General features: G+C 28.1%; 3 protein-coding genes across 7 annotated transcripts in view; 2 read left to right on the forward strand and 1 right to left on the reverse strand.

Annotated features, from left to right (window-relative positions):
- LOC107070704 (uncharacterized) overlaps positions 1-9,907 on the reverse strand; it is a 33,305-nt gene extending 23,398 nt beyond the window's left edge. For 2 of the 4 annotated variants that reach the window (XR_016178113.1, XR_016178114.1), the window contains exon 1: positions 9,767-9,874. Coding sequence is in view for 1 of the 4 variants with exons in the window: in XM_089177011.1 (XP_089033137.1) it covers positions 361-668; positions 1,700-1,765; positions 1,897-1,954; positions 2,128-2,187 (492 nt within the window). In the remaining 3 variants the exon portion in view is untranslated. The other 2 variants (XM_089177011.1, XR_016178112.1) reach the window with 2 other exon arrangements.
- On the forward strand, positions 3,470-8,629 carry LOC107070705 (uncharacterized). Of its 2 annotated transcripts, none has more exons than XM_089177010.1 (5): positions 3,470-3,608; positions 4,856-4,977; positions 5,054-5,372; positions 5,452-5,909; positions 6,003-8,629. In XM_089177010.1, the coding sequence occupies exons 3-5, from the start codon at positions 5,180-5,182 to the stop codon at positions 6,570-6,572; spliced, it is 1,221 nt and encodes a 406-aa protein (XP_089033136.1). In that variant the 5' UTR covers positions 3,470-3,608; positions 4,856-4,977; positions 5,054-5,179; the 3' UTR covers positions 6,573-8,629. The 2 variants fall into 2 exon arrangements, with proteins under 2 accessions (XP_089033136.1, XP_015184628.2); XM_015329142.2 differs by having other exon boundaries at positions 4,856-4,930.
- A 34-nt stretch (positions 9,908-9,941) lies between the features above and the next one.
- Positions 9,942-14,526, forward strand: part of CrebA (Cyclic-AMP response element binding protein A) — a 30,620-nt gene continuing 26,035 nt past the window's right edge. The window contains exons 1-2 of the mRNA XM_015329168.2: positions 9,942-10,081; positions 12,866-13,140. Of these exons, the coding sequence (XP_015184654.1) occupies positions 13,075-13,140 (66 nt within the window). The 5' untranslated portion in view covers positions 9,942-10,081; positions 12,866-13,074. The remainder of the gene's footprint in view (positions 10,082-12,865; positions 13,141-14,526) is intronic.

Genomic DNA, 14,526 nt, shown 5'->3' on the forward strand with positions numbered 1-14,526 from the left:
AATTTGAATAGGATATAACGTGTACCATAAACTGAATAATGTAGACTTTCAAAAATTAAATTGTTAATTATACGATTTTGTATGTTTTTTTGTGACGTTTTTTTTCTACCTAGTGTATCTTCAATACTAACATACAACCACTTGAAAAGTTATTATATATTCATACGTTGTATATACGTATATACGTTCCCACACTTATAGGTATGTATGTATAAATAACGAAACATTAAATTTAATACAAGTAGTCATAATTTATAATCAAATTAACACGAGTCTAGGGAAATTATTATATAATGTTGTTATACAAACATGAGTAGCATTTTCTTAATAAACGCTGAGATAAGAGTTAAAAATAATATTTTAATTTCTATTTATTTTCATAGGTATTACTCGATACATTTTTTCTTGAAATACAAAACTTTCTGATTTCTTTTCCATACCGATACGAGATAGAAGATATTTTTTAATACAATCAGACAAATTTTGCGATGATGATGGTACCGATTTTAATTTCTGATAATTCTGCTTTGTATCAATTGAATTCTTCTTTTCATCATTCATATCAAAATCAAGATCGTTCGTGTCGATATTTATTTGCATATTTACTTCATTGGAAATAATATCTTCATCCGAATCACTGGCGACAGACTCTGCCAGACTGTTTACTGCTAACAATAGAAATATAACATGTTCGACGCATACGAAATTAACAGAAACGTCATAAGTCGTTTCTTCTCAACCGATTCTCTAGACACGCCTACACATATTAACACATACAAGTATATATCATACTTGTGTATGTTTACCTTAAACATTCTGGCGCATGGGTTTATGTGTAAGAGTGTGTGTGTTTTATATAATCACGAACTAACATACAACGGTGATTCTCGGAAAAAATGGTACTTGAAATCACGAAAAGATATAGCTATATATATATACATATGTCTCTATGTATACAGTATCGAACAAAAGTATTGGCACGAATTAGATTTTCTTGTAATTTATTAAAAATAAAATTACGATTTTTTAATTAATATTTTTGATTAAGTAAATCATCCAAATTTAATGTTTAAATACATTAAAAATCACAGAGATTAAATAAATATGACCTTTTAATAGTTGAAATTATTTTTTAATTAAATACGAGTCATGTTGTTATTTTTTGATAGGTTTTTTTATCAATTTATTTTCCGTGATTTGTAATATACTTAAATTTTAGATTGTTTTGAGAGATATTTGACAAAAATAAAATAAAATAAAATTGAGAATCTCTCGTACTTATAATTTCGTAAAGTATGATTATAGGAAAATTTAGTCCGTGCCAATATTTTTGTTAGTTACTGTATATATACACATATACACGATCGATAATTTTATAGTCCGACGAAATACGCATACGGATGATAAGATTAGATGAATATTTTTACGAAATTAAACGAACAAAAAAAAAGTAATTATATTAAGAAAATAATTATACAGTGTATAAATAGTATACTTTATCATAGTGATTAAAAATTTTATAGTCACGTAGCCTATTTTTCTTATAATTATGATATAAAAATTAACACAATTATAATCTTATAATTATTTTGATAATTTGACTATAACTTGAAATGATATAACGTAATTATAGCTTTTATGAAATAAATTTGTATAAAAATACTTTTACTTTTTCATAGAAATTTGATATAACACTTACCGATTTTATCTTTAACAGCAGATAAAATTTTTGATACCCTTAGATCATTTGGGTTCTGTTTTAAAACTGTATAATCAAAAAAAATATATTTTGAGTATATTAATCACATTCAATCTAATTATTAGATAAGTATCATTAATTATCTCTAAATAAATAATATCAAAACTTAAAGGTTAAGTGCATGAATAAAATTTTACCTGTTGTGCCAATTTTCATAGCATTTTCATAATTTTCAGTCATAATAGCAATAAGAAACTAAAAAGAATATATCGAATAATTATTTTTCAAAAATCACCCTTAGAAAATATTCTCTGGAAGCAAAACCAGATTGTACCAATACGTGAGTCATTATCATTTTTTTTCCTCATCACATTCTTTCTCACGGATCGTTCAGTCTGGGTTTTTTTGGTTACCAAATTCTCGCATACCTTTAGTCGATCTTCATAATTTAAATTATGCTGTTTATTCATTTCTAAAGTCTTTAACATACAAACTTGTTTATAGAAGATTACGAAAGAGTACTATTTCGATCAAATTCTATACTTTCTCTCTAAATTTAGGTATACATTCTTTTTATACATATATATATATATATATATAATACATTTATACATTACATTTTTGAAAAAAATTTTATTTTATGTTAAATCAAAGTAAATATTACTGGCAAATTTAATTTTATTCGAAAGAAATTATTTCCTAAATTTTGGTTTTATTATTTCACAAGAACAGTTGAACTACGTAGTAATGAAATAATTTAACGTAGTATATCCGTCGATTTGAAGTAGGTATATTATGTATACATAGCAATTACGAAAACTTCAAACAATAACAAACAAATAGCAGGATACGAATAATATATATATATAGTTCTTTTTCCTTAAATACATTCATTGTTTTCTAAACGTAAATCATCCTAACCTAAATTTAATTCTTCGAAATAAATAACTCAGTCGATGGAATTCAAATAAAAATGGAATGTTGAAGTTGACGCGTATTGAAAATATAAAAAAAAGAAAAAGAACGAGATATAAAGTGATGAAAGTTGAAAATTTATCAATACTGTAAAAGAACAAAAAAAATTTTCCTTTCAAAAATACAGCAATAAAACGTTTTAGAATGGTAAGTAAGTGGAGGACTAAAACTAACGAACATAAATCAAAAAGAAAATGATAATGTTACGAGAAGAAATAAGAAGAAAGTGAAAAAAAAGAAATAGATAGATAGAGAGAAAGTTAAAAAAAAAAAGAAAGATAGAAAAAATGAACATTTATTAGCATAAACACGTGATAAGTCGTTACGGTGCGTAAATGAAAAAGAAAAAGAGAAAAATAGAAAATTATCGCGTCGATATTTCGCATCATCGTATTCCAAGAATGACGTGTCAATTTCCCCCGTAGGTGGTATCCCTTAAACGTTTCGATTGGTTAGCGGTGTGATCACAAAGGTTATCATTGGTCAATGATGACGTAGTTAAACGGTAAACCGTCAGAGAGAGCGCGCGTAGCGCCATTTTTGTGACGTGGTAGTATGAGTTGGGTCTTTAGAATCTCAGATGTGGCACTGGCCAGCCGCATTTCGTGAAGGTAGATTAAAGAGAAACGTTCTCTTGTCTCACTATAAAACAAAATACGGAATTGTTGTTGATATTTAATTCAAAAAAAATTTCTTTAATTAATAAAAAAAAAATATATAAATATTTACGTGCAATATCGATTTGAAGAAGATAAAAAGAAGAAAATATTAAAAAAAAAACCCTTAGAAGATATTAACAAAAAATATTTTCTTTACATCGTACGAATACGAACCATACGTACTACTACCACTTGTGGACATTATTAAAATTCAATCTTATTTTTTTACATTCCTCTAAGTGGAAGGCGCAGCTACGTTTATCGTCTCCAGGAGGGTGAGTTTGTTGTTGTCTTCTTTTTCTTTTCAATTACGTTTTAACTTTAGTTCTCATTTTTTTTCTTACGTTCCTAAAGCTACGCAAAAACATGTTATATAACGGCGCACAGTAGTATTCATCTATCTTACCATTTAATTCGATAATTTCGATACTTCTCGAAAGTAAACGATCTTTTGCGACGTAGTGGCTTTTATACATATATATATATATATATTAACTATATAACTATATATATAGTTCTTTATTTAAGTACTTGCTTACCTTCTTTCGTTAATCGATCGGACTACAATGATGCGTCATTGTAATATACTAAAACAACATCGTTCTACGTTCTATCGAAAAAAAAAGTTTATTATTCTTTAATTGTTTAAAATTTAATTGAAAAAAACTTTCTCGAACAATTATTTATTTTGTCACGTTACTTTTTCTTTTTTTATATCGAAGCCAGTGGAAAATTTATTTTTCCCCCCTTTTTCTCTTGGCTTATCGATTTGAGGCGGCAGAGAAACATGATGTAACGTGTGTCTCTTGAAAGCGTAGTCACATGTCGGCGCTTTCAATTACGTAACAACATTACTTACTTTAGATAACCACGTATTTAAAAAAAAAAAACATTTTTTTTATTATTTTTTTTTTTGTCTAATAGGATGAATTAACATTCTCGATGAAAAATTCTTATTTTGAAAATCTTTCTCTTACGTTCGAAAAAACATTTATTATACTTCGTTCTATCCTATCGACCGTGTTCGTTGAACAAAACATACGTGCATTGTCGCATTTAACATTTATGTCGTTGTTTTTTTTTACATTATTATTATTATTATTATTTTATCATATTTGTCTAGAAAGTAGTGAAAAACACGTCGATATTATTGATCGTAATGCGATAAAACGAACAATCTTTTGATAATTTCTTTGATAACACTGATAATCAAGTATTCCATAGAAATTGTTCATTTGACTTGCTGATAAGAATCAAATAGGATTTTCTGATATCCCTAAGAGTCTTTATGTTGTAATTATTATTATTATTATTATTATTATTATTATTATTATTATTATTATTATTATAATGATTAATATCTCGGAGTGACTGCATTGCGCTAATAATTGTATGATTTTTCATTTTTTTTTGCTGGATAGATAAAAATAATAGACTGATTATATAAACGTTAAATAATAATTTTATCATTAGCTGATATTAATCATACTTCTCCTAATATATATAATAAATTTTGTTTTAGGCTTTAAAAATCCCTCCTATCTTCGAAACTCAAACAACCAGCAACATTTCATTTGAGGAAGGAGGCGCAAATAACGTAAGTGGTATTTTCTTGGTGCATTTGGGTCTTATATATGGAAAGAGGTATTGGATGGAGATTAGACACTTTTAATGGATTCCTACAAGTTCATAGTATTCTATGGTACAAATGAAATTGTAGGTTCCTAAGCCATGCAGCCGTCTGCCGCAGCCATCATCTGTTTCTCGTGGCGTGAGATCGCGGCCACTGGAGGAAGAAGTTGTAACCCTTACAAAGGTGGAAACTATTCCTTTATTAAGCCCAACAATGGAATCAGATCTGCTCAAGGAGCCCTGGATTTTTCCACAAACCAAAACAAACATATTAATGGAAGAAGACAGTGTTACAACATTCCCCGAGTGGGAGGAGAACTTTCAGGATTTAAGCGGTTGGTGCATGGATCAATTCCAGACTCCATGCGATTTTCCTATAGGTGAATTGGTTCCTTTTAAACTATCAGGTAAGTTGATGATAGCTAGATGACTCTTCTCGTTTAATTAGTCTTATTAATATTGAAATACAATTCATCTTTTGTTCAGGTACTAAATACGAGGGTAAGAGCGTTTCGAATTTGGGAAAGGGGGTATCAGAAAACGCTACGAAGGGGATAAACGAAGATAAGGGGAGATTAAAAATGAATTTGTTTGATGAAACAGAGATTCCAGGTGACAAATATCAACCTTTGTTACCTTCATCAAACTCTTCTTTTAGCTATAAAAAACAACTCGACGAAGCAGAATATAAGGAATCAAATAATACATTATTAAAATTACCCAAAGCATGTACCAGTGCTAGTAATAGCAAGATGAACACTTCTTCTAATGTTAATGTATCATCATTTCATTCACAACAACGTATAGACGATCTTGATTTGGATGATGCTTGCCAAAATACATTTGAATCAACTGAAAATAATCAATCGGAAACATGGGATATGTTGAATACAGTTCAAACTAGCGGATCAGGAACATTTGATTTACTTTCATATCTTTATGAAGTGAGTTTATATATTTTGAAATTTGAATGATAATATTAAGAAAGAAATATTAAATATATCGTGTGAAATAATGAATTTGTTGTTAATTTATAGGATGAACCACATTCACCAGGAGGGGGTAGCACATCCACAGACACATCAACAATATTCAATTCAAGATCGCCCATAGAACAATTACCATCAGTTTCACAAAATAATACTGAGAAAGCGGTTAAGGTGGATATGGAAGTCGATAAAGTTCGTCGAAAAACACGATCAACAACTTCAACGATAACATCATCGTCCGATACTACTGCTACTACTTTCTCAGTTACATCACGAAGATCCGAAAGAACCAGGACGATAACAAACACTAACAAAGTAGAGAAGAAAAAATATTCAAACGTTAAACGGGAAAAACGAAAATTATCTATCGATGATTCCAGTAGTTCAGATAGTCGAGTAGTAGATCATTTTAATTACAGAGAATCTAGGGAAAAAAATAACGAAGCTTCAAGAAAATCACGAATGAATAAAAAAGCTAAAGAAACAGAAATGGCAATAAGAGCATTAGAACTTGAAAAGGATAATAAAATATTAAAAATGAAAGTTGAGGAACTTGAAAAATTGGTAATATCGATGCGGAACGCATTATTACAATCCGCTTTAAAGAAAGAGAATTAAATAATTTTTTTTTATCTTTTACAAGATTATCTATTATTTGTAATCTTTATGCATACTTTATTTTACTTATATTTTTTACTTTTTACATTGTTATATATTACATTTGAATGTTTATTAGAAACCCATATTTTTATAATCAATGGGAATTCTGGGTATAGATTATTCATATATTCTTTATAATCCTAACAAAATGTTATGCATATGCTATAAAAACGATCTATATATATATACATATATTTTATTATTGAAAAAATATTCATTATATTATTCAACAGAAAAAAACATATACATATTATATTTTAATTGAGTATGATGGCATCAAGCACTGTTTCGAAAATGATTTCAATCGAAATTAGGATTTTAGGCATGCAATGTTATTCGATTTTAGTAACTTTAAGTAAATTTCATGATCTTTAGAAAACGTATTGCTTAATAAAAAAAAAATTACCAAAATTATATAAACAAAAAAAATCAAAAGCATGTTTCGTATGTACGATTAAGATTTACGTTCAATTTTAATCGGAACAAAATCACAATCACGGTTTGTTCAGCCTTGTATTGTACCTGATAAAAGAATAATATATATATATATAAACATATATATATACATATTTGAAAAAAAAACTTGATGAATAGAATAGCTTCGAAATCGATAAACTGTAACATTTCTTTTAATTGTACGAATGTTACAATAGTTGCACGATGTAAATGTGTAAGGAGCATGTAATAAAAAAAAATAATTTCACGTACGCATACAAAAAATTATATGAACGATTGTATAGAACAACAACAAAAAAAAATGAAGTAAACTAACTGCATGAAAGAAAAATCTTTTCATTCTATTAAATATGTAACATTAGAATATAATGTCTAATACAATTAAATCCTAGTGGGGAAATTTAATATCCGTGATAAAAAAAAATGTTCTTGAGCAATGTATAATCAGAAAATTTTACAATTTATTCTATTCATAGGTCATTATATAAGTTTGATTGCTCACTTTGACGATGTCCTATGTTTTTCTTTTTTATTTTATTTTTTTTCCACATTTGATCGTATCAAAAGAAAAATCTTACATCATGAGGAAGTTTAAAGTTAATTTGAAAAAAATGCATCTGATGTAATCATCAATATTCCTTAAACGATTTTTAAAAGTTTCATTTAAATAGAATACTATTGTAATAATTATGAAAGATTTTTGGTCTTTTTATTTTTTTTACAAAAATATGTAGTATCTTCTAAGAAAATTGATATCATTTTTTGCGATAAGAAAGATAAAGTGATTATCATTTGAGATAACACGATACCTCAACGTAAGATAAATAATTCGCAAATGAATTTTATGAACACAGGGATGATTCAATATTATATATTTGATAGAGAAGAATCCTTATATAAAAAAAATAAAACAAACAAATATGTATCTATAATATTTATCTTTTATAAATTTATAAGATATTTCATATCATTTTGCTTCGAATTAGAACAATTAATAATTGATGAATCAATGTAAACGAACGACTTACGTTAATCAGCGCACGTCTTTTGTTATTTATAAATCTGTAACGATCACGTTGACAAAAAAATTGATTTTAACAAAATTTCTAATAGATACGCCCGTATAAATGGTACATATATATATATATACCCGCATACATTAAAATTTAACACGCGACAAAATGACTAATACCCGCATAAATCTTTAATCTTGACTCTTTACCAGCATGCAATATATGTTTTTCACAATGAATCGATCGCGTAAAATAGATTACAATGTATATTATTATCAAGAGAAATGAATTAGAGAAAGTTATTATTAACAATGAACAAATAATTAGATCGTCCTGAAAATTTCTTCCTTTTACTTCGTGATAAGTTATACAATATTGTATGCTTAATATTTTTTATGTTATTTTATTAAATAATTTCAAAATTGTTTTTTTTATTTTTTTATTTATTAATTATAATAATATATTAATTATAAATTAATTATAAATTAATTATAAATAATTATAAAAAAAATTATTAATATTATAAATAAAAATTAAATAAGATTATATTATTTTTTTCTTTACTGTATATTATTCAACATAAAAAAAAATATTGTGTGCGTAAAATTATTTAAACAAAAAAATAAAAAAAGAAGAAACTTTCGGGACGAACTAAATATATTCTACTATTAAATTCATCTTACTTTATTATCAATTAAAGTGTCATTAAAAGAAAAAGAAATAGAAAAATTTCGAAAGATCTATATATATTATTTATATTATTATTAACAATGTAAAAAAAAAAAGAAAAAAATATACCGCCCGCGCGAATTTCATTTCTCATTTTAAAAAGAAAAAAGCAAGTAAAACAAAAGAAAGTCTGCTTAAAGTCCATAACGATTTGTTAAGAGTAAAATAAAAGCCGTGCGTTTATTGGTCGATATAGTTGAACTCGTTGCGCCATAGGAAACATCTAACAGGTGGTCGTACGCTATTGGTCGGATTAACTCGAGTCGTTGTGATACAGTGATTCAGGCAGCACGTGCGCGGTCTTAGAAGCGCACTCGCGGCGGCAAAGTACGTGGAGGAGGCGGGTGCGTCCGTGTTCTTCGCCCTTATCCTCTCACCCTCCCCCTTTGCCAATCCTCTTTCTCGTTCATAGCAAGAGTTTTAGTCTCTTGACGTTACTCAGGAACGGTGGTAGTACTACGCCATCGGTTAAAAACTAAAAACGCGTGTCTTCTTCTTAAACTTCACTTTACTTTTTTTTCCCTGTATATATATATATACATATACATATACACATATATATAGATATATTGCTTTAGGCAAGTTTTAAAAAAAGAGGAACATATAAGAGGAGAACGAAGATAATAAAGATTAAAGAGAAGGAGAAGGAGAGAGAGATAGAAAGAAAAAGATTAAGTAGAAATTCCGCATCCAATTGGAGCCGTCTTTTACCAGAAGGAACGGATCATTCGCGGCGCGCCGATTCCGAAGAGCGACACCACCACGCACGACGAGGATCGATCGATCATAATATATCCGTGTGTTTCGCGCAACCTCTCCTCTACGTGAAAATTCACCCGCTTTCTACCATTCGTTATCATCACCCCCGTTCCTCCCACCCTTCCTCCTACACCCTGATTGGCTCCTGTTGCCTCCTGTCTTTCCCCCCTTTCTCTCTTACCCTTTTCACCTCACCTCTAAAGCGCTATTAGTTTCGCAGCTTCCCCTTCTTCTCCTCCTCCTCCTCCTCCTCCTCCTCCTTCTCCTCCTCGGGGAAAAACAGACCGGCGCCTTCGTCCTTTCGATCGACTTCGGTCTTTCCCATCTTATCGTTCTTCAAACCTTTCCTCCCCGTGTGTGTGTTCTCTCTCGCGTAACCTCCTCCTCCTCTTTCTCCCCATCTGGATGATTCGTACAACATATTGATATTAAAAAAAAAAAAGAAGAAAAAAAACAACACAACAAATTTAACAAGTGGATTTTTACATCTTAAGCAAAGTATTTTTTTCGGTGAGTAAAAAATGTTGCACGAAAAATCATTTTTTTTTTTGCTTTTTACGTGTTATAAATAATATATATATATATATATATATATATATATATATATATATATATATAATAGATAATAATAATAAAATTTAGTAAAAAATAGTTAAATAGTGAAAGGTGGTGTAACCGTCTGTGACTGTCGTGTGTTATTCCGCACGTGTCCCCACGTGCGCGCACGCGCGCACACACCCGCGAAATCTCTGTATCCGAGTGAATAAAAGATAGATTGGAAATGAGTAAAAGAGAGAGAAAGAGAGAATGATAGATAGATAGATGAAAAGAGAGAGAGAGAGAGAGAGAAAGAGAGTGAGAGAGAGATGGAATAGATCGTTTAAAACATGCATGCATGTACCATCTGGTGGTATCGTGTTCGATGCGAATCTGCCCGTACCACCCTTTCATATTATCACCTCCCACCTCTTTTACTTTTCCTTCCTCCTCTCACAATCTCTGGTCAGAAATCCAGCCGGGAATTTGATGATGTTACTTTGAATATATATATATATATGTTTCTCTTTGATGTTACTCGTGCGAACACGTATACCACATATGTATATATATGTGTATGTGATGATATTGTAGAGGACCGATTCGAAACGCGATTATATTTCTCGTATATATATATAATACAAGTTTTTTTAAGTATCACAACGTGAGATAACTTAACGATGTTGATAAGACGTAGTAGTGGTGGTCCGTTATGTTCCGGTACCAAGGTGTTAACAGTAAATAATGTGTCGTCTTGTGTTATTACGATTATCAAAATTAACTTGATATGTTATATATGTATATATTATGCGTGATAAATCATAGAAAAGATATTTCTAAGAAAAAATAAAATCAATAGAATATTTAATTATGTTCTATTGAAGAAGGTATATATATTTATGTTCACCGTTATAGTTGAGAGAAGAATAAGAGAGCTCAGTTTCTCGTCGATATGCCAAGAACGAATCGTCTTCTCTTGCGCATACACCTCGGTCACTGTCCACGGCTCTCGCACGTTGACCTTTTTCTCTGCTCAGAACGGATGAACGCGCACCTATCCGCGTAGTGAGTGCTTCAACAAGTGCACTCTCTTTATACATAGAATATTATATTTGGGGGGAGGTAACATAAGCGTAAAGAAACATTCGATATTTAATCTATTTATATATTTGCATACATTCCTGGAGATAATAATTTAAGGATTGGGTTGTTTTATATTAGGATGAATCAAAAGCTCTTGCATTTTTTTGGTTTTTAATATTTTTGAAGTAAATTTTACAAAATGCAATTCATTATACAATTTCAAAGTAACGTTTCAATTCAATAAATTCACGAACTTTTGATTCATTTTAATATGTATATGAATTCGGTTATTATGTTTTTTATTGTTTTTCTGTTTTTTTTTTTTTTGCTATATGTAATATGTAAATATATTCCAGTAAAACGTACATATGTACGAACGTTTCTCACGTGGAACGGAACGCTTGTCATTCTTCAGTGATTATAATAAACGAGTTTTATCGGGAGGAAATGTCGTGCTCGCATCTCCGTTAAGCCAGATCGAAGAAGGGAAAAAAAAGGATACTAGATTATTATAGGTTTTTTATGTATCTAACCCCATTACTTTTTATTTTTTTCGGTTGTTTATAGATAAACAAAATTAGGGAGAAATAAATGAAATATGTACCCAAATATCCTAGGTACCTAATTTTTGTTTGCCAACCTGTACAGATTATTTTACAATTAAAGTTTATTAGCTTAAGGAAGGAACTTTCTTGTTTCGTTCATTTTTTTTTTTAATTTTATACAATAATTTTTTTAATTTTATACAATATGATTCATCCTTATATAAAACAATATATATATAAATTTTATTATATTTATTATTTAATTATTAAATTAATTAGATTTATATTATATTATATATATAACATAATTTCATATATATTGTAAAACTTAGACTACCGTTCTCTGTTCGTTTTACGTTTTCCATGTTGTGTGAACACACTCCCCACTCTATTTCTTCTATTATTCTTCTCTCTAGTTTATTCTTCAACGGATCGAACATGCATCGTGTCGTACTTAACCCATAAAATACATACCCATTGATCTCGTTACAACGCGTTACGATTTGTCTCGACGTATTGCTTGTTATTATAATACAACACGAGAAAAACGTTCGTTTTAAATATCATTGAAAAATATTATAACTTCATGAATAAATATATCATTCGTAATAAAATTTACTTTCATTTTCACTTTAGTATGTCACATAAATTAATTCATAATTAACATTGATACGTTTATTCGTATTTTTATTAATTAACATTTTGTTAGTAATTAATTATATTACAGTAGATGTTTGAGATTATGTTGTTATGTTGTATTGCTGATTGATTAAAAATAAATGAAATGTTAATCCGTATAATTAAATTTTATGTGCTCAGTCAGTCATTATTTATATTTTTACGATCACGTACAATTTTACGAGAGATATTTTCTTTTTTTTTATTTTTATCTTTCAAACGGTTATCTTAACAATCATTTAAGAATTTCTATTTCTTTTTTCCTAATCATTCGATATATCTTAAAACATGGTTCGATAAAATAAATTCAAGATAAATCGTATTTTTATCTTTAAGATATAAATACATACACGTACGTACATGTGTGTGTGTGTCCTATGAAAAATATTTTATTAAATTCTTAAAACGTTATCTTTAAATTATCTTTTTTCTTTTCTTCGTTAATTTACAGATACAACACACAACTACCATAGAGAAAAAAAAGAAGTATCTGTGTCATTTAAAAGAAAAGAAAAAAATCCAGGATGTGTACCGGTGTTTGAGATTCCAGACGGTGTAAATGATCATTCAAGTATGTAAAAGATTGATTGAGGACAACACAAAGATAGACAACGCAGATCGAAGAAAGATCAGCGAATAAAAAGAAGATAACAAGCCATCATGGAATTCTACGATGTGGGAAGCAGCGATCTCAGGGAATTGTGGGAGTCTTACCTCACAGAACCAGTAAGTTTATTTTCTTCTCTATCTCTCTCTCTCTTTCTCTCTCTCTCTCTCTCTCTTTCTCTTTGGCCTTTATATGCCATATCTTTATTCTTTTGAAAGCTTACATGCCATATAGAAAACACGAAACACAATACACGTTTTCTACGATCATGACCGTAAAGTTAGTTCGATTAGGTTTTACTGTGACCTAAAATGACGGGAAATACTCTATATAGATTATTAAATAATAATAATAAAATCGTGCTCCGTTATTTCACGATCTATTATTTTATATTTTATTCTATTCTATTCTACTTTTTTAAAATTCATTAATACGTCATCAAACAAAATTATATATTAATTTGACAACAATTTTGCAAAATATTCATTGGTCTATTTTATATATATAAATAAATATAATATTAGAAATAATATTATTATAATATAATTATAATTAAATTATAATTATACTATTATATATTAATTATAGTATAATAATAATATAATTATATATTAAAATATAAAAAAATATTAAATTTATAATATATAATATATATATAAATTATATTATTTATAATTATATTATTTATATATATGTATATATAGATTTATTTTATTTGTAATATATTTTTTATATATATAATATTATATAATTAAAATAATTATATATTTATTTAATTATATATAAAAAATATTATATATTTAAATATTTTTTATACATATATATTAAAATATAAATATTAATATTTATAAAATTAATTATTATTATCCAAATATAATTTATTTATATATTAAAAATTACCAATCAATTTTTCAAACGATATTATAACATATGTTACTTGTTATCGTTACTATCATATTGTGTCTCGATTCATCGTCAGAATTAATTCAAAGATCGAATAAAATATGATATTAATCAATTATCATATATACATATATACATACATACATATCTTAAATATGCATCGTAATAAACGTAACGTTCTTTCAATTCATTCGTATGTCCGTCTGTCTATCTATATACGCATGCATGTGTTTATGTACTTATCACATATATATATATGTATACTTACAAGTTTAAATTAAGTAGCGTACTACTGAGAGAACGATAGAATTTCTTAGAAATGTTTTACGTTTTTATTAACACACATAACTTACTTAAATGTTAAAACGAACTGTATCTCGTCCGGTAGTAGTATACCGGTAATAGTATGTACTTCGTAGTAATTCGTAATTAACGAGCGTTTCTTTAGAATGCCCTAACAGTATTTTCAAGATATACAACCATATAACTTGTATACATATTTAACAAGTTTGAAAAATTTGTACAATTTGTCAAAAGCGATAACTCTTACGACATTTCGTATTTTCCCGCCTATACATTGACTGCATACACTTGACGTAACA

Source organism: Polistes dominula, unplaced genomic scaffold (genome assembly GCF_049000335.1).
Source record: "Polistes dominula isolate Pdom_NZ unplaced genomic scaffold, Pdom_raw_medaka contig_12, whole genome shotgun sequence".
In the NCBI taxonomy this organism is placed as follows: Eukaryota; Metazoa; Arthropoda; class Insecta; order Hymenoptera; family Vespidae; genus Polistes; species Polistes dominula.